The sequence below is a fragment of the Falco naumanni genome, chromosome Z (assembly GCF_017639655.2).
Source record: "Falco naumanni isolate bFalNau1 chromosome Z, bFalNau1.pat, whole genome shotgun sequence".
Lineage (NCBI taxonomy): Eukaryota > Metazoa > Chordata > Aves > Falconiformes > Falconidae > Falco > Falco naumanni.
The window spans coordinates 85,946,285-85,965,405 of record NC_054080.1 but is presented as its reverse complement, the minus strand read 5'-3'; the positions used below and the strand labels follow the sequence as shown (position 1 = coordinate 85,965,405).

At 43.0% G+C, this 19,121-nt stretch overlaps 1 protein-coding gene across 1 annotated transcript; it reads left to right on the top strand.

The window, feature by feature from the left end:
- The first annotated feature begins 85 nt into the window (after window positions 1-85).
- Window positions 86-14,922, top strand: NARS1 (asparaginyl-tRNA synthetase 1). Its single transcript, XM_040579656.1, has 15 exons — window positions 86-202; window positions 951-1,033; window positions 1,310-1,375; window positions 1,478-1,570; window positions 2,011-2,100; window positions 3,319-3,397; window positions 4,407-4,477; window positions 4,746-4,832; window positions 7,783-8,004; window positions 8,404-8,603; window positions 9,055-9,190; window positions 10,232-10,345; window positions 11,946-12,077; window positions 12,694-12,825; window positions 13,428-14,922. The coding sequence occupies exons 1-15, from the start codon at window positions 160-162 to the stop codon at window positions 13,557-13,559; spliced, it is 1,680 nt and encodes a 559-aa protein (XP_040435590.1). The 5' UTR covers window positions 86-159; the 3' UTR covers window positions 13,560-14,922.
- The last annotated feature ends 4,199 nt before the right edge of the window (window positions 14,923-19,121 follow it).

The following is a 19,121-nucleotide window of genomic DNA, read 5'->3' as shown; positions in this document are numbered from 1 at the left end:
GGGGCAGCGGCAGGCGCAACGGGGAGCCGGGAGTGTGGAGCGGCGCCTCCCTCGGCCGCACTGCGCAGCCGGGGCGGGGCGGGGCCCTTGGCGCACGGCGGTGGAAGTGCGGGCAGCGGCAGTTCCGGCGGGCTGAGGCAGTTCCGGCAAGCGGCGGCCATGGCGGCGGAGGTGCTGGCTGGGACGGCGGCTCTCGTTCTGGGTGAGGCTTGGGCGGCCGCAGTTGCGCTGTGCTCCGGCCCGCGCCGCTGGCCGCGGGGCGGTGGGAGATGGCGGCGGCCGGTGCCGGGCGCCCTGGCCGGCGGCCCAAGGGCATTCTCGCCCGGGGCTGCGGGGCCGGGCGGAAGGAGAGCGGCGCGGGGACGGCGGTCGGCGCGGCCCGGCCGGAGAGGGGAAGCGGGAGCCGGGACCACGGGGCCCCGCCGGTACGGGTGGCTCCGAGCTGCTACCCCGGGCGCAGCGGCCGAGCGCCTCGCCGGGAGCGGAGAGGTGCAGCTGTGGCCGCCAGCGAGCGGCTGGGCGGGCGGCGGCGCCGGGGCCTCCGGCGGGCGGTGGCGGGGCCTGGGCGCGGCCGGCGGGGCAGCGCTTTCGGTTTCTGGTTCGGAGCTTGGCGACGGGCGGGCGCCGCGCTGAGCGGGGCGCGGGCTTGGGAGCGGTTTCCGCCAAGAGGTTCCCGGTTTTGGTTCCCCCTGCGCAGCCAGTGACTTTGAGGAGATCAGCATCTTAGGAGGCCCTAAGGCCTTAGCATAACGTATTTACTGCATGGGTTGATTTTTTGCACGGAAAATACTAAATAATTCTTATGCTGTCTGACTAGCCTTTGTTTCTGAAGGTTTATTGCTGTTGATAACCGTGAAGGTTTTATATCCTTGTGTGTGTCTGCTCTTCCTCCTCGCCATTTCTTTTTTGTTGTTGTTTGAGTAATTCCCTGTATTCATTACATATTACAGAGGAGCTGTATGTTTCTGAACGAGAAGGCAGTGATTCCACTGGTGATGGGACACAAAAGAAACCATTCAAGACTGTGTTAAAGGTAACTGGAAAGCAGCTGCTCTTTTGTTTTGAAGAGCCTGAACCATAGGATGCTTTTGGCAGGTAGGGACTTTAAAGCCGGTCCAGTTCCAGCCCCCTGCCGCGGGCAGAGACACCTTCCACCAGGCCAGGCTGCTCTGGCCTTGTGTTTCTAAATGTAAATTTTATACCTGCTTTTACAGCTCTGACCAGTAGGATGTCTGCTCAGTCTCTTGAAGGATGACTTTAGTTCACATGCAGTGCCATTGACTCTTGTTTATTTCTTCCACCTTTTTAGGCTTTGATGACAGCAGGAAAGGAACCATTTCCTACTATTTATGTGGATTCGCAAAAAGAAAATGAGGTGCTGTAGCATTAGAGCTTCCTAGTAGAAATTATTTTAATGTCCTTTTGTGTGAAGTGACACAAATGTAATCTTTTCTGCTCTTTCCTTGGATTGATTTAGAGATGGGCCATTATTTCAAAGTCACAGATGAAAAATATCAAAAAACTGTGGCACAGGGAACAAATGAAGAATGAAGCAAAGGAGAAGAAGGAGGTAGGTTGCAGATGATACCAAGCTGGAGGAAGCATACCACTTTTCTTTTCCAAAAACATTAAACAGCAATGTTGTCATTCCCACTCCTCTAAAAAAGCTTCAGCTTGTTCTTTGTCCGTGTCACTGTTTTGCACATGTATTAGTTACAACTTGCCTTTGTTTGTATTGGGATAAGTTGACTGAAACTGGGTGAGTTTTGAACAGTTGCAATCTTGACTTTAGACTTTCTGGGGAAAAAATGAGAAATGCATCTCTGCATTGATTCTCATCCTGGTCATGAATTAGCGCAGGTTTAGGCCCCAGCAAGGTAACATTAAGGCTTTTTATGACATGTGTGTCTGTAAACATACATTATAGTCTCTGGTAATTGTGGAGAGTAAGAATCTTATAAAGCCTGCTTGCAGCTGTTTAATACTTTTTTTTTTAAAAAAAAAAAAAAGGCAGAAGATCTCTTGAGAAGAGAGAAGAACCTGGAGGAAGCTAAGAAGGTTGTTATCAAGAATGATCCTAGTCTTCCAGAGCCAAAATGTGTGAGTAATATCCAGTGAGCTTGATACGTGGCCTGTGTTAGAGCATCTTGTCTGCACAGGGAATGAGTCTTTCTGCTTTCTGGCTCCGGCAGCTGTTGGAAGTCCACTGTCTTGTTACTGTCCATCAATGCAGCTTTGCTTTTCCGATTATACAGACTTTGGTTCTTGTGCGTACCTCTGAACTTTCTTAGCTCACACATGAGACTTCTCTGTTTGTCTGCTGGCAGAGACCATATTTCTGTTTTTCAAAAAGTTCATTAGTTTTGCTTTGTTTGATTATTGCAGTGGTGGAAAGTGAAGAAACAGTGCTGGTTAGAGGATGTAATTTTGGTTACTGAGACATAGAATATAGTTCTTACTGGGCTCTTCGTAGAGTCCTGCTGGATGTGGTGATCTGGTGCAGTCCTTAGCTTAGTAAGCAGATACCATATGTGCTGCCCTGTGACAGGTGTTGGGATAGACCCTGTGTAGAAGAGGGTTTTGATCGGAGACCTGCACTCTGATGGCTGCTCTTTGAGAAAGGGGCAGCCAGGCCCAGTTGCACCTAAATCAGTCTCTTCCAGACCAGTGTAATGTAGCAGTCCTTAGCTGCCTGAGACGTGATGCATTTTGAAGGTGCCTGCTGGGTTTTTCTGCCTATAGCAGTGTCAGTACCTCAGCTACACATTTAGATGTACCCATGTCATATCCAGATACTCTGCTAACTGAGTGTCTTGAGAAATTAGTCCACGGTGCATTCAGAGTGCCAGAAAACGTGCCTGAGGCATCCTTTCCAAGTCTTTTGGTGATGCAGTGCACCTTGGATTTCCAGTAATAACCGAATACTCCAGTCTTAGGATGTGAGCTGTTACATGTTTTCACTTCTCCTTTCAGTCAAACAAACTCAAAGTGAGCTTCTTCAAAAGCTATTACAGTCCTTGGTTGCTACACGGCAAAATAAGCCTGCTAAATAGAAAGGACTTGATGTGAAGCCTGGAAGTGCTGTCCCAGTGTACTGCCTGTCCTGGCTAAAGTATTAATTCCTTACTAAACAGCTCTTCAGTATTGGCAGCTGTGCTTACAGCCTGGGTGGAACTTCGCTTCAAGTGCTCCTGGTAGGAGCTATTGGGGAGGGAGATGTCATATACACATAGACATATGCTAAGTAATTATGTGGAAAACACAGTCTAAATGGTGAATCATTTCTCTCTTTGATTGCTTTTATTCTCGGCTTTACAGTTAAAGATTAATGCTCTGGAGGCTTACAGAGGCCAGAGAGTGAAGATTTTTGGCTGGATTCACAGATTACGGAGGCAAGGTAAACCACAAGCATTCAGAAGTTACTGAACCTGTGGAAAGAGATGGAACAGATACCATAGCCTTCAAAATTCAGACACTTAGAATGAATCAGGCAGCACCTGTTCTTAAATTTTTAAACCATCAGTTAGGTGTCCTCTTTGGTTTATCACAGTGGTCACTACAACACTGAAAATTCTGCATGACAAGTAAGCATGCGGACATTTCTTAGTCAAAATCTTAATGGGATTTTCAGTTTGGAGCCCAGTCCTGTGGAATTTCTTCAAAAGTTTTGTTCTATGTTTTAAACTAATCCTGCAAACTGAGTAGCTAACTAGCATCTGCTCATAGTGAAATCAGCAAATTGGAATTGTAAAGTTAAATAAAGTAGCATAACTTCTTTTACCGTAAGTTTAGCAAGTAATACTTGCTATCAAAATGATTGGTATTCTAGTTAGCAATGTAGCTTCGGCTGGGGCATGGGAGTGCATGGTAGAGGTGGTTCTGACTCCACAGGTACTTGTTCAGATTATCATTGAAAGACTTGACGAAGCAGTTGTGGATATGGATATCATGAACAGTTTCTAGCAAATTATTTTTGTCATTATATGCTTTTGTGGAGAGGTGGTTGACTGCTTTGCCCATGTGAGGTGTACCTTGGGCCTGTGAGTTCAGCATTTCTGCAGATAGACTTGTAGTCCCTCAGGACCCGAGGGACATCTCAGGTCTTGGCATGGCAGTGCAATCCCAACCCAGTTGATGTTGGAGCAGGCTTTGCTCTTGATGTCTCTTGAAACTTACTTTAACTTGTTATACAAAATACAGCTCTGTGAAAGGCATTTATAACTGTGCTAATGCTTCGGTGCTTACCTGAATCATCTCTGTTTTTTAAAAAGGAAGAATGTGATCACAATCCTTCTGTAATAATCTGCACAGGGGTAATTGGAATGTCTTGGGAGTGGGTCTCTCCAAATGGATCAGTGAATAAAGCTGAGGCGCTCTGGTGGTTTGTTTTTTTTCTTTTTAACTAGGAAAAAATTTGATGTTCATTGTTTTGAGAGATGGCACAGGTTTTCTTCAATGTGTCCTTTCAGATGACCTGGTAAGTTTAATTCTGTTCTATCATTTAATAAGGGTTCATACCTCATCTGGTTTTCTTTCATACAGACAATTGTAAGCTCTCCTAAACCTACTGATCAAGTTCTATTATTGTTAAATTGTATCTCCTACTACTAGAGATTATTTTTTTTGTCAATGTGAGAACTACTTAGAAGTGACTAGGAGTTAATCTTGCCTGGGACTCCAGTGGATGTCGTAGCAAAATAAAAAAATTACCTTTACTATGCCTTTGTCTCTTTCTGTCCCTGCAGTGTCAGTGTTACAACGGGCTAATTCTTTCTACGGAGAGCAGTGTTGCAGTGTATGGTATGCTGAACCTTGTTCCTGAAGGCAAGCAGGTACGGGAGCTAGTGTGTTTGGGTTCTCCTCTTTAACAGTTGGTCATTTTCCTGGTGGAAGGAGAAGCAGATGCAGAAATTATTACTAGATTATTTCAGTGGGAACTTTATTTAGCAAAAAGAACAAACCTCCAAGGCTGCTGCTGTCACCCACAGTTCAGTGTGTGACAAGTGAGCTATATGAGTGTTCTGGTTTTGCCTGAAACAGTTTTCCACTGATATGTGCCATAGATGTGGGAAATTATGTTAAAAAACAACATAGCTTTATTTTCCCTAACAAGAGGCTTATTCAATTTTCATGAGGCTAAGAGTTTGGGAGTGTCTCTCTTTTACTGAGATAGCTTTGTAGGCTCTTCACCATGTTGTATTTGGCTTTCAGCATTTGGCAGGTGCATGAACTAGGCAATGTAACTTTTTTTATAAAACTTGTTTATAATGGTGGTCTCATGTTAGCGACTTGGCAGGTGTGATTTTAGGTTTCAAAATGTGACGCTGCTTAGGCCTTGTGCACCTCTCATTCCAGTCTAGATCTACACCCTGTTACTGTTTGGAAAATTGTTTGAGGTTGGGGCTAAAACCATGTTAAGCAGCTAGGCATGAAGGATGGCCCATAAAAAGGATTCATTAAAAGGCAGGAGAGAAGCTTTTGGAAACCATTATCTGTGACAGCAACTCAGTGTACTTGTGAGGACATGCAGGCCTGTGTCACGGTATTTACTGAAAATTATTTTAACACTTCTTAGTTATTAGGAGATGACTGAAAGACAACTAAGTTGTGTCTGTGTTACAAAACTTGGGATGCAGAAACAGCAAGCAAGCTCAGGCTGCATTTGTTCTATTTAAATCTCAGGTAGTTGTTTTTAAGACATGAGCTCCTGATAGCTGCTTATAGTAATGTCCTTTTTCTGTGAAGGAGAAAGCAAAGCAGTAATGTTGAGATTTAGAGGATGGATAGATGTTTAATGTTGCTAGTCTGTAAGCTTACCTTTTCCTTTAGATACATACTCAAAATTGTCATCAGCTCTTGCAGTGAGAGTTGTTCTTCTCTGTGGATTGGCAATCTGTATTCTCCTCTGTAGTCTCTTGAGTGTGTACTATCTTTAGTAAAACAGGGAGAAGAAGCATGTCTGGGAAAAAAAAAACCAGCCACGTTTTGGAGTGTTAAATTGCTTCAAATAGCATTTCCAAGATGTGTTAGACATTATTTGAGCAAAGTAGTCCTTCACTGTGGCTACCTGCAGTGTGTAAAATAAGGTCAAAGTGTTAACCTTATGTGGTGCTTTGTAGATAATTCAATTTTCTTGTAAGCCACGTACTGTTGGTCATTACTGGCATGTTTTGCAAATGAAATTTGGATAGGCTTAATTGTTCTACTTGTCCATGCCACTTGGGTTCTATCCCCAAGAGACTGATCTAAGGTTAGAGAGCCAAGCTGAGTTAAATATGAGTCCGCTCCTTGTTGTGTTTGACCATCAGAAGCTGGCAAGATTTCCTTTCCTTTATAGCTTACGCTACTGGGACTTCTAAAAATAAATGAAAACAAGGATCACTTTTTTTTTAAACAACTTTAACGTAGTTTGGTAATCGTAAGTAACTCGTGCTACTGCTCATAATGTTTCAGACATCGAAGACACTTTGTTTCATGTTTCATCACAATGATACAATGCTTTTAGTGAACAAAGCACCAGATCTATAAAAAATTGTTGATTGGACTTTGAAAATCTGCATTTACACCCTGAAAATACTGTGAAAGAAAAAAACAGCATTTTTAGGAGGCAGAAGCCTACTGTGACCCACACGGGGGAGCTGGTGAGACCCGAAATGGAAAGGTCTGGTCTGTGGACAGGGCTCAGCCCTGGCACGGGGCCCTCCGCTTGCCACATGGCACAGACAGGACTGGTCAGATCAGCCAGCCTGAAACCTGCTATAGTCACGTTGTGGTGAGATGCTACCTAGTGCAGAAAGATTGCTCAGGTGTCCCTGGCAGGCGGTTTCAAAAGTACCTGTAGTGAGCTAGTTCTTCCTCCATCATGATACATGTGATTTTTAATTTGAAGTTTGAGAAAAGGAGAATGTGGCTCAAATAGGACAAAGAACAAAATACCTTGAATGTCATACTGCAGTCTTAGCTCTGTGTTTTCTTCTAATAGATGGGAGGACTCTTCACTCTGTGTGTAGTGCTCTTAAGGCATACAGGAAGGTTCTTCATGCCATTGTGTTGTGTTGTAGCACCGTAAACTACTATGAAGAAAATTAACTATCCCAGCCAAAACTAGTACGCAGTGTAAATTACCACAGAATGGTTTGGGCTAGGAGGAAGCTCTGAAGGTAATCATCACGAAGGGTCTGCCCTGTTCTTGAAGAATATCTAATGTGAGGTCAGGCTGCCAAGTGTCTTGTCCAAATGGGTTTCTGAACGTCTCCAAGGATGGAGACTGCAGTCTGGTTTGGCCTATGCCCTAGCGTTTCAACACTGTGCAAACAGTTTTTTCTTTATAGCTGATTGAAATCTCCCTTGTTGTAACTGGAGATATTTGTCCTTTTGCTGGATGCATCCAAAGAGATTCTGGCTCCATCTTCTCTATAACCACGCATTAAATAGCTGAAAGTAGTAAGTAGTTTGCCCCTGCTTAGCTTTGTGTTCTTCCAGCTGAATAAACCCAGCTGTCTATGATACTTAAACTGAATGCATCTGGAAGCTTCTAATTATCTGAGTGCAGTACTCAATCCCATTCATGTTAAGTCTGAGAGACTCATGGTGGGTTGCAAATGGCACTTCTAAGCGAGCTGTGACCAAATTACAAAGCAGTCACTTAGAAAATACTGCAATTAGGATTTTAGCATCTTTTGTTTAAACCAGATTAACATCTTTGCCATGATGCCAGATGGTGACATCCAAGGGGCAAAAAAAGAGGACTTCTGAAATGTTTGTTTCTCTTCAAATTGGCAGGCTCCAGGAGGCCACGAGCTGAACTGTGATTATTGGGAGCTTATTGGTCTCGCCCCAGCAGGAGGGGCTGACAATCTACTCAATGAGGATTCAGAGGTTGATGTGCAGCTTAACAACAGGCATATGATGATTCGAGGCGAGAATATGTCCAAAATCTTCAAGGTGCGCTCCATGGTAGTGCAAGCCTTCAGGGATCATTTCTTTGCCAATGGCTATTATGAAGTAAGTATGTATTCCCTTGTCAGCAAGTGACTACTTTAATGTCCTGGCTTCAAGACTCTTTTTTTCCTGAAAAAAATGTGTAGATTTTCTAACTGATCTGAAAGGGGCAAAAGAAAAGCTGTTTCTTAGGAAACTATTACTGGATTGCTTTCATAGAGATAGATCTCAAAGGTGTGTAGGCACTTCTGAGGGGTGTAACTGTTACGGTATGATTCCCCAACAGCCTGCGTACCTCTTTAATGTGCTGAAGGATATCAGACTGAAGTGCTTGGATGTGTGCGTACAAAAGCTTTGTAGATGGTGTTCTGGAAGAGTGTGCCTTACGTCACTGCGCTTGCATGTTGTCATCCTTGTCTTTAATTCTTCACTCAAGTAATGGTAGTTCTGTTCTTTTAACAGGTCACACCACCAACTTTAGTCCAGACACAGGTGGAAGGAGGCTCAACTCTGTTCAAACTCGATTATTTTGGTGAAGAGGCATACTTAACGCAGTCATCACAGCTCTATCTGGAGACCTGCATTCCAGCGTTAGGAGATGTTTTCTGCATTGCTCAGTCATACAGAGCTGAGCAATCCAGGACCCGAAGACACTTGGCAGAGTATGGAAAGAGTCTACTTCTTTGCTATTTATGTATAAGCTAATTTATAAAGCAGGGGAGTAGCAGTCAGTTAGATGACATAATGTACAGCAAGCAGACAGCATAATGCTAATGCAGGAGGTCTGAGCAAAGTATATTTGGGGGTGATACCTTGTCTTGGTGAATGTCTAGCAGGTCATAATACATTGATGATTGACGTTTAGTGAAGGAAGTTCTCAGTGAAACAGCTGATACATTTTTAGGAAGCTGTGTTTTTTTAGAAAATACAGTTGATGCTGTTGTCTTTTTTTTTAATGGCTTTATTTCCTTTACACTGTAGAGGTGGGAGAAATGAAAAAGGGGACAAAAGCGTGTGTGTTTGGGTTGTGGGTTTTTCAGTGAGAATTTTTTTCATAGCTAAAAGATTTGTTGCCTGTGTATGGTTTTAAAATGGTGTGACTTCATGTTTCAGATACACTCACATTGAAGCTGAATGTCCTTTTATAAGTTTTGAGGATTTGTTGGACCGTCTGGAGAGCTTGGTTTGTGATGTAGTAGACAGAATCTTGAAATCTCCTGCATCAAGCTTACTGTATGACCTAAACCCGGTAGGCAGCAGTGTGGAACACTCTTGACTAGCCAAGAACATAGATCTTTAGCCTTTCCTGGTCAGCACATTCGTTCGGGGAAGGCAGGGCATGGCATAGCAGTGGGCTCTGCTTGCTTACTGTTATTAATAATAGTAAGTGTATTAAATAACATCAAAAGAATGAAAATGCTGCAAGGCTGATAATGACTCTTCTAGAAGCCGGGGACTGTGGGGGAGGAAGTTTCCTGCTAGCAAGTTCTAGGAGCCAGCAATGTGCTGGGACTTATTGCAATGTGTACTGTACCAGTGAAATAAAAACCTCTATCCCAGAGCTCGTAATATTGATCGGCTGGTACTTGTAGATTGAGCACGAGGAAGCAATGGAAGAATGGTGTTTTACTTTCCACCCTGGAATGTGGAGCTCTAAAGCTATTTTATTTGTTAGAGACCCTTTGTCTTCTGTTGCCTTTGCAAAGAAGATAGCTTCAAGAGACTGCTAACTATCTCCATCACTAGCTATTCTCTCAGAGCACATATAAAGTCTTTTGCCTCTGTTATTTTCACCTGTTTTCCTGATAAACACTGGGAGGTTCAGTTTTAAATCTGGGCTGAGACAGGGGTCAGGAGGTAGGAAGAAGCAGAACTCGCGTCACAGAGGTGGGTTCTGAAGCTGTTCTTGGTGCAGGGCAGCAAAAATACTCTTTTGTAGCCTTGCCCGTGGAACCTTTGCTAATGGCTCAGTTCGAAACACCTACACGTACAATGAATTTGTACAGAAAAGGGAATAGCCTTGAAAATACTTCCTTTCTTCTCTCTACTGCCATCTTTTGCAGCTTCCTTTCTGTGAGCTGTACTGGACTTGGAAGATGGTTGTGTTTGGTTCTGTATTTTCAGTACTGAGCTTGATTTGTTTGTTTAATAATTTATTGATGGATGAGCTGGGAAGAGTAGTGTATATGCTTCAAGTCTGGAAGTGGACTTGCTAATCAACTACAAAAATGATCTTCTTTAAAAATGGTACTCTTCCAACTATCTTCATGTCTGCTCTTTAAATTTACAGGGCTTCAAGGCCCCTAAACGTCCTTTCCGACAAATGAACTATACTGAAGCCATTGAGTGGTTAAAGGAACATGATGTGAAGAAGGAAGATGGCACTTATTATGAGTTTGGGGAAGTAAGTCTTTCTGAGGCTCTTTAGAAATTAAAACCAACCAAAATCCCACTGCCCTGCACTCAGGGTATAGAAGGCCCTCGAAGAATGGCATGTTTGGACTATGATGCTGTTGGGCTTACTGTTGCTGTGTGAATCTGTTGTGGGTTTTTTGGAATTACATAGATAACGAGTGAAGTTCTAGTCCCATTTAAGTTAAAGAGAGCTTTGCTATAAACTTAGTTTGTACAGAGGCCTGGATTTTTGTCTGGACTGTGCTGGGAGATGTAGTGAATTCTTTTATTGGGGAATGCAAGTGTGGGTTGGGTTTTCCACGTAACATCTTCAAACATTGGAACCAAAATCTGTTTTGACATCTGTCCATGTGTACCCTGTCTTGCTGTTCTCCAACACGTAAGACAAAATTATTTGAAGGAGATCAAGAGGACTTGACAGTGTAGCCATAGTCATCAAAGGATTTAAGAGAAATTTTTAGGAGGAGATGATACAATTGTTTAACTTCAAAGTCTACACAGCATATTCTGAAGGAACCTTGGCGGCTCAAAATCAGATGTGTTGGGTTTTTTGCTGTTACTGTTTTTCCCATCTGTATCAAAGATGATAGAGGTAAAGGGAGAGAAAGGCCTTCAGACTGCACCAAACTTAAGGTTCTAGAGGGAAACAAGGATTCTTACTTCCTTTCCCCCATTGTGGGGCTGATACTTGCTTTGTGAGCTGCCGTTGTGCAAGGCCTGTGTTCATTGCACTTTCCTTGCTGCGCATGCTGTAGTTGGCTCTGTCTGCCTCCACTTTCACAGCAGTCAGTGCTGTAATGCAGTGTTTGGTTGGATTAAAACAAGTAACAGGTGTGACTGGTTTTTCCTATTAAAGAAAATTCTGATTTTTTGACTTGAATCAGAATCTAAGAAAAGTCTGAACATTGGCTGAATAAAAGTTCAAATTAAGCCTTTTATGGATAGACAGTTTTTTGACTAAGCAAAGTATGTTCATTTAACAAGCCATGATGACATCATCACTGATGTTCCCTGTCTGTTAGTGTAAGTGTGGTGTCATCCTTCACTTCTCTCCGGTTTTTAAACAATAAAATTGCTGAATTGATCATAAAGAAACTCATGATAGGTATTTCACCATTTATCAAATCTCAATCAGAAAATGTAGATAAGAAACAAATAACCTCATCTATCTAACCGATCAGTTGAGGTTTCTGAAAAGTAGCCCATATACATAACAAGGAAATGCTTAAACTTCTTAGTCTTGAGGTTTGTGTAAAACAGTATTGGGGAGGAAGCAGATTTGACTCTTCGGTATTTACTGGTTTGGAAAGTCTCCATTTCAGGTTAGGATTTCCTCAGTTTTCTGTCTGAAACAGTGGGAAGACTTGGCTTTTAATTGAATAGATTCCCCCCCTCAACATGTATGTTTTTTATATATAAATATATTTTCTTCTAAGATAAATTTGTTTTAAAAGTTTAGGTACACTAGGATGAATGTGTGGATATGTGTGGTGTGAAACTGCATTTGTTTCATGCCTGATACATGTGGGACTCCAAGGTATCGGAGTGGTTTTGGCTTTAAGTATTAAAAAAGCCTTCTTTAACCTTAGGATATTCCTGAAGCTCCTGAGAGATTGATGACAGACACCATTAATGAGCCAATCTTGTTGTGCCGATTTCCTGCAGAGATAAAGTCTTTCTATATGCAGCGCTGTCATGATGATTCCCGCCTTACTGAATCTGTAAGTTGGTATTTTATGTAGTGTTACAGGCTTCTGCGTAAGCATGGGGAATGTCAGTGTGAGTGAGCATAGAATGACTAAGTACTCCAGGAGAATCTTGGAGAATTCTTACCAGGTTTTGGGTTGGGTGTCTTTTGGTGTGGCTTGTTGATTGTGCAATAAATAAAGTAACTCTGAAGTGCTAATAACATGTGGGTAGATGATTGTGAGTGTGCTCCTCACTGACCTCAGGCAAGGGCTAGTCTAATGACAATACTTCTGTGAGTTCTCCGAGACTGTATTGTCTAAACACTGGCTGTCAGGTGGCCAGGAAGAGGGTGGTTATTAGGAATGTTGCTGGGTTTGTGGTTTTGTGGTGGTGTGTGGGGTTTTTTTGTTGTTTGTTTTTTACAGGTCAGTGTGGCCAAGAGTATTAGAGATTAGCAAACCTAGTTGGTTATTTTATTCCATCTATAAATTGGGTCTGGAAGGAACTGCCTGCCTTCCTGTTGTGCAGAATTAAATAATACATGATAAAATATGTTATGGAAATATAGTTGCAAGTTTGGGTTATTTTTCTTCCCCCTCCTACAGGCAGGTTAATTGTAATAGTTTGACCTTATGCTGTGTTTTGTAGGTTGATGTGTTGATGCCTAATGTTGGTGAAATTGTTGGAGGCTCCATGCGTATCTGGGACAGTGAGGAGCTACTCAAAGGCTATAAGAGGGAGGGCATCGATCCCACACCATACTACTGGTATACTGATCAGGTTTGTAAAAGATTAGATGTGTTGCTTGTCAGCTATGATACTTGATTTTTATTTTTTTTTCCTTAAACTTGCTCTTAAGGTGGTGCAGTCTGAATTGTATTTCTGGTGGCCTGAAGTAGATAATTATTTAAGCATTGCCAAAATGCATTGTGTAACATTTCCAGTCTGTTAAAGCTGCTGCTGTTTGCTGCGGTTGCATGCTGCCCTTACCAGATGACCTTCATTAGGCTGCTCTGTTCAGGTGTATTCTTCTAATATGCCTTCTGCAGCATAGATAAAGAGAAGTTGGTCTTTATGGATTTGAATGGCTAAGCTCTAACTAGTGTAAGGGGAGAGGAGGAGGCAGTTGGAAAAGAATCGTTGAGATTTCTTTTTCACCTTTCTTTTTCCTCTTCTAGTCCTTACATTGCCCCAGGAAACTCGTGACAAGTAAGCACAAAATGAAAATTTTGTGTAAACAAAAAAATGAAAAATGCCTGAACCATTTTCCTCATCATTCAGAAAATAATCTTGGGTTTGCATTTTTTTCCAGTCATAATTACTGCAATTATATAAATAACAAGAAAATGTTTAATATCTACTCTCTGATTTTAATTTCACAGAGAAAATATGGTACATGCCCTCATGGTGGATATGGTTTGGGATTAGAACGGTTCCTAACCTGGATTCTGAATCGACACCATATCAGAGATGTCTGTCTCTACCCACGCTTTGTCCAGCGCTGCAAACCTTAGCTGTCCTTGTGGTAAATGCCAAGAAAACTGAGCAAATATTGATTGAAAAGGAATGATACACTGTATACTACACCCTGTCTGAGAACAAGACTTATTGCAACCTGTTTCTAATACTAATACTGATTTAGGGTGTGAAAAGGAAAATAAACAAACCCCTTTTTTAAAGTAAAATCCTACAAATTAACTGGAAGAAGCCTCATAAAAAAAATTGTTAGGTGTGGTTATGCTTTCAAGGCAACATAGAACAAAGATCCTGATAAGCTGTCATTTAAAAAACAATATATGCTTCTGCTTTTAATTTCTGTGATTTAAAAGAAAATAAGCTCGGCATTGGATTTTTTGTTATTCATTTTTTTAATTTGCTTTAATTTTAATCTGTTTTCTCTTGGTTTCTTGTTGGAGAGATCAGGATTTCAAGTTCTTTAAATTCCCAAATACTGACCTCGGAGAATGGCATGAAAAAGACATCATCTGAAGAGTTCAACAGAATATAAAATTGGTATTAATTCTGTTGTGCATTGCACTCTTTTAGCTCCTACTGTTTTTAATCAAAGTTCTGATCGACTTTATTCAGTAGCAATGTATGTAGTATTTAGCACACAATTCCATTGCAAGAGATGGGGGTGGTTGGTTGGGGTTTTTTTCCAGATTATTTATTGGTTAGAAATGATGAGGCACCTGGTGAGGTAGGCTTTGCTACTTTTTCCTGGTACCTGTGGATGCAGCGCTGTAGTGGGTCCATGCACACACCAGCCTGTGCTGAATGACAATAGGAAGGGAGGACTGTCTGTTAGCTCATAGGGACTGGGGTAGTTTGTGGTGCCTTCCAAATTAAGGTTCTGCCATCTGTTTCAAACCAGAAGTGGCCAAGACCTAAAGAAACTGATAACTTTGAAATACAATTGGATTTCAGCATTGTATGCTGACTGAATTGCTGTCCTCTCTAGATGAACTGTAGTTCAAGCAGGGCTTTCCCGTCTCATGCTGAAGTACATTTTCATAGTAGAGCAGTTCCATGTTTCCTAGCTGGCTCCATGTTCTCTTGTGCCACTGCATCTGAGCAGATTCTCTGACTGTAATCAAGTTACTAAATAGGATTAATGAAATATTTAATGTGTTGAGTCATCTGTATGCTTTTTAATCATAAATAAAGCAATTCTTTATTTACTAGAGAGAAAAAAAAAATAATTGGTAGGTGCATCATTCCCTACCTGCACTGAGATTTGATCTGGATTTGCCATTCATAGAATTGTTGAGCTGTGCAATACCCGTATTTTTGTAATAAATGACTGGTTTTCTTCATCTTGCATGTTAAACGTATAAACTGGTCTAAATTGGCAACCAATAAATTGTGGCAACGTAAGTTGGTGTGCAAGAGGGTAGTTCTTGACCTCCAATGTCTGTTCCTTTCCTTTCACTTAGCCTTTATAGCTTACTTGCTTAATATAGTCAGTCCTGTCACAGACAGTATAGTATCTATGTGGGCAATTTCCAAATGCAGGAAATACATATTCCAAAAAAATGGCACTAGCTTTTTTTCTTTTTGAACTAAATCCCCATTAACTCCAAGGCATGTATTTTTATAGTTTGGATAAGACCACCCCAGCTACCCAGCTGAAACACTCTAGAAAGAATAAGTGACAACAAAAGGGGTGCTTGAATAATTGTTTGCCAAGGCAACAGCTCTTGGGCGGAAGTGCATGTGACTTCTGCCTGCTTGTAGCTGTGGCTGCCCTGGTTTGTAAGCAGAGTTAACATCTGCCTTGGCAACTGGTACAGTTGGAAGAAGTGAGGTTATTTCCAGAGCTGTTAAATGTCTGGATTTGATGTCTTGGAGTTTGTTGGGGGGCCACTGGCATTGCTGCTTATGTCCTGAGGGGTGCCCTGCCAAAGCAGAGAAGGTGAGTAGGGACTGCACTGCACAAGGGTGAAGGAAAGATGCTCTAAGATGTGAGCAGTGCTAAGGTAGTTTTCTTTCTTACCCACCTCTTTGAATTCAACCTTTTCTCAGTCCTTTTGTAGCTACAGTAGAAGAAAATCTTGTACAGTGACATGCCTTAGCGCTCTCTCTCACACTTGCCCTACTCCATTTTTGACGGGTGGTTCTTTGTCCAAACACAGAACTTAAATTCTTTTAAATACCAACAAAAGTATAGTCAACTGTATATTTCCTGTGGTTTGGGGTATTGTTGCATGTGTTGAGTACATAAGGTAGAAGAAAAGATCGTACTAGAAAAACATCACTTGTTTGCAATCAGTTTTCTGTCCTTAAAACTGGCAGGGCTGAGCTACTTTGTAAAGGTTAAAAGCCTTCATATCAGGGGAGCTACTAGCAGAAGGTCTGAGGACTTAAGAGGCACTCCTGGAAGAGGCAGATCAGATAAGGAGCTTAAAAGGTGACTGGGATGAAAGACACTGTCAAGCCAAACTTCACGGAGACTGCTGTGCAATTCTATAATCTGCCCGTGGAGCAGAGGTGGTGCTGGGCAAACCACCTGCCCAGGAAAGATCCCCAAATTAAGGGAAGTATCCCTGAATTAAGCAAAAGCCAGTGCAAATCTACTGGTGGAGAAATAAGGAGTAATTTCTTAGGCAGCCACTGCAATGTTGAAATGCTGCTTCAAAACAAACCTTTGCTATGTTAAACAGGATTGGTGTAGTTCCTGATGTACCAACAAGGCTCAATTCAGGTTTTTGATCATCAAGAAAAAAAAACCCCTACTTTTAGAAACTGAAAAATGATAAATGTTATCTTGGGTTTTATTTTTGTGTCTCATCAGTTGTAGGTTTTGTGTGGTGTCTTTTTTTTACTGTGTTCTTACAAAATTTGCTGAGTTTGATTATGTCTCCAGTGATCTAAAACATGATCCTGGGTGTTTCTGCCAGCTATCCAGAAAGCTAGTTCCCAAGCTCTCCAGCAGCAAAGCTTTTTGATTTTAAGTTCTTATTCAGGGCTGATTTAATCACATTTGCTGCTAGATGTGTTTTTTGGGCTAGCAGTGTTCCTAGGTCCTTCCCATCTGAGTTCAATGTTTTGGTCCTCCCTTCCCAGTATGTGTAACTTGTATATGTGGGCAATACTGGTCAGGTACTGGGGGAAGCGAAGCAGCTCATTGGTCTCACTGGCTGTTAGGACTCCAGGGACCAGAGGGAACATCACTTTCCTCCAGGCTCCATCGCAAATTCCAGTGCAGCTTACATCCCTTGTAGATTATGATTGCTTATAATGGCTCTCAGAAAGACACTGCAGCTGACTGGAGTACAAGAATACTTCAGTTTGTTTTTATTAGAATGTATAAACAAACCTGCAAAAGAGGAGAAAATGTGGAATGAGAACTTGGACTTCTCATCATCCTGTTTAATTTTCCCTCAAGGTATCTCCACACAGTCAGATTGGTAGTTGGATTGTTAACTGGTGAACTGGACTGGCTCCAAGGCCCTTTCAGCCTTGTAACTGGCAGCTTCAAGATCACTATCATGTAGCTTGTTTAGATTACATCTACTTACACACATTATTTTATATTCATCTACGTTGAAACTCATCTGGCCACCCTTCGTATTGAAGCTCCTTGCCAGTGGTGTGGTACTAACCATCCCAGAGAGCCCAGCATCCTTCACAAATGTGGGGTTTCTCTTCTTTGCTCACTTCCCCACAGGGCAGCCAGGATTGAAACAGCTACAGCTCGCTGGAGGGGCAAGGAGAAGCACAGTGCTGCCAGGCTTTGGGCAGCAAGAGCTAGGTCTGCTATTGGCTTCCATAAGCTGTACACAGGACAACTGAAACCACTGCAGAGAAGATGTGGGTGGGATGCAAATCAAATGTTTGTGTGCAGGGTAAGTTCTGGTATTTGTTTCTTTGTGTTTCTACTAGGAATGAAGGTTACCAGACAAGCTCTGCAGTCCTGTGCCAGTGTGTCTGACGAGCCAGGAGCCCTGGTGCAGGAGTCAGGTCCTGCCCTGGTGTGAGGCTGTACCACTGCAGTCTGTTCTGTAGTCTTTGTTCAACCTGAGCTGGACCTCTTCCCAGCTGTCCTGCTCCTCAGGCACAGGTCCTGCACTGCTACTGTCTACATTTATCGCATGGAAAAGAGGGGTAAAGATTATGGCATTTGGGCCAGTAGTAAGAGCCCCAGAGCACATGGAGCAAGTCAGCAGCTGGGCCAGCAGTACCTCCCTGTCTGACCCCTCCTGCCTACCAGACAGCCACCTTTGATTTGCAGCATCCGCAAACCACACTGAGCTGTGACCAGGACAGAGAATCCCAGCTGGCACTGTAACAGTATGCAGAGGTGCTGCTGGTCATAAATCAGTTCTGTGGATATCTGTCTCCAGCTGAGAAATGCTGTTCTTCCCAGCATGCAAAGGAAATCTCATAAATGATGCACACTGTAAACACAGTGCATGTCCCTGCGTGCGAGGTGCAGCCCTATTGCAAAGCTTTCCAACTGTGCACTGGCAGAGGCAGAAGTTGAGCTTTGAAAAGCCTATTCTTTCCATCTCTGGGAGAAGATTTCAGTCTGCAGAGTAAATAATGATTTAGGCTGGGTTTTTTCCTGGTGCACTGGGCTGAGATCAACACATGTGTTTCACCCGGAGCACAGGCAGAATGCCAGCACACAACCCCACCTGTGCCAGGCCAGCTCCCAGCGCAGCCCCTTGGCCCTGCTCACTACACTGGAGTTGCTGCAGCCTCTGAGTGTGAGCGACTGCGCTTCCCTTGTGCTGGTTTTGTCACTGTAATTTTATCAGCTCTTTTAAAGTACCGTGTTCCAAGTAATAGTTTTCCTGTGGTTATCGCAAAGGTGTGCCACTGCAGCAGGAAGCAATGCTGGGTGCTGGCACAGCCAGCACTGCCCACTGCCAGCAGCTGCTGCTGCACTGAGCGTTCAGGACAGGTTCCAGCACTTGGGACTGGTTCCAGTGCCCAGGACCAGTTCCTAGCTGGTGCAGCCTGGCAGGGTGTTCTGCCCTGGCTTTAGCCAGACACACCAACTGCCCTCACACATGTCTTCCAGTAAAACTTCAGGTAAAACACAGCCAAACTTTGGGCAATTGTCATATCCTGTGCACAGCATCTGGGTGCCAATGAAGACTTACCAAGTGGGGTTGCTGTGTTCAAACTCTATGTCTGTCTCAGGCGCTGCTGACAAGGGCCATGTCCTTCCCTTTCCAGATGAGGTAGCCTCCATCCTTAAAGCCCACCACAGAGGGGGGACTAACCTGGGTGACGGAGCATGGGGACAAGCCTTGGAGAAGTAAAGAATTAACAGGGGCAAAATAAGGGGTGGGATGGTGGAAAAGGTCATCGGTTGATGTCCTCTGGAAGAGGCAGGCTGGGACTGCACCAGACTCTTCATGAAGTGGGGAAGGAGGGGAGCATTGCTGTAGGTGAGAACACTGCATTAACCGCAAAGGCTAACCAAGATCTGAGGTGGTAGGTGAGCTTCTCTGCTGAGAAAGCCCCCTCAGATTAAAAAAAATAATAATTTTTTAAAGGATCTGCAGCTTCCTTAGGGCCTAATTGTGCAAACCTAAGAGCTGCCCAAGAGCCTTTTTTTTTTC

Coding starts and splice junctions, on each gene's coding strand:
- NARS1 (XM_040579656.1), top strand. CDS start 160: ATGGCGGCGGAGGTGCTGGCTGGGACGGCGGCTCTCGTTCTGG. Junction 2,101..3,318: donor GTCTTCCAGAGCCAAAATGT/GTGAGTAATATC, acceptor TCGGCTTTACAG/TTAAAGATTAATGCTCTGGA. Junction 8,604..9,054: donor ACCCGAAGACACTTGGCAGA/GTATGGAAAGAG, acceptor TTCATGTTTCAG/ATACACTCACATTGAAGCTG.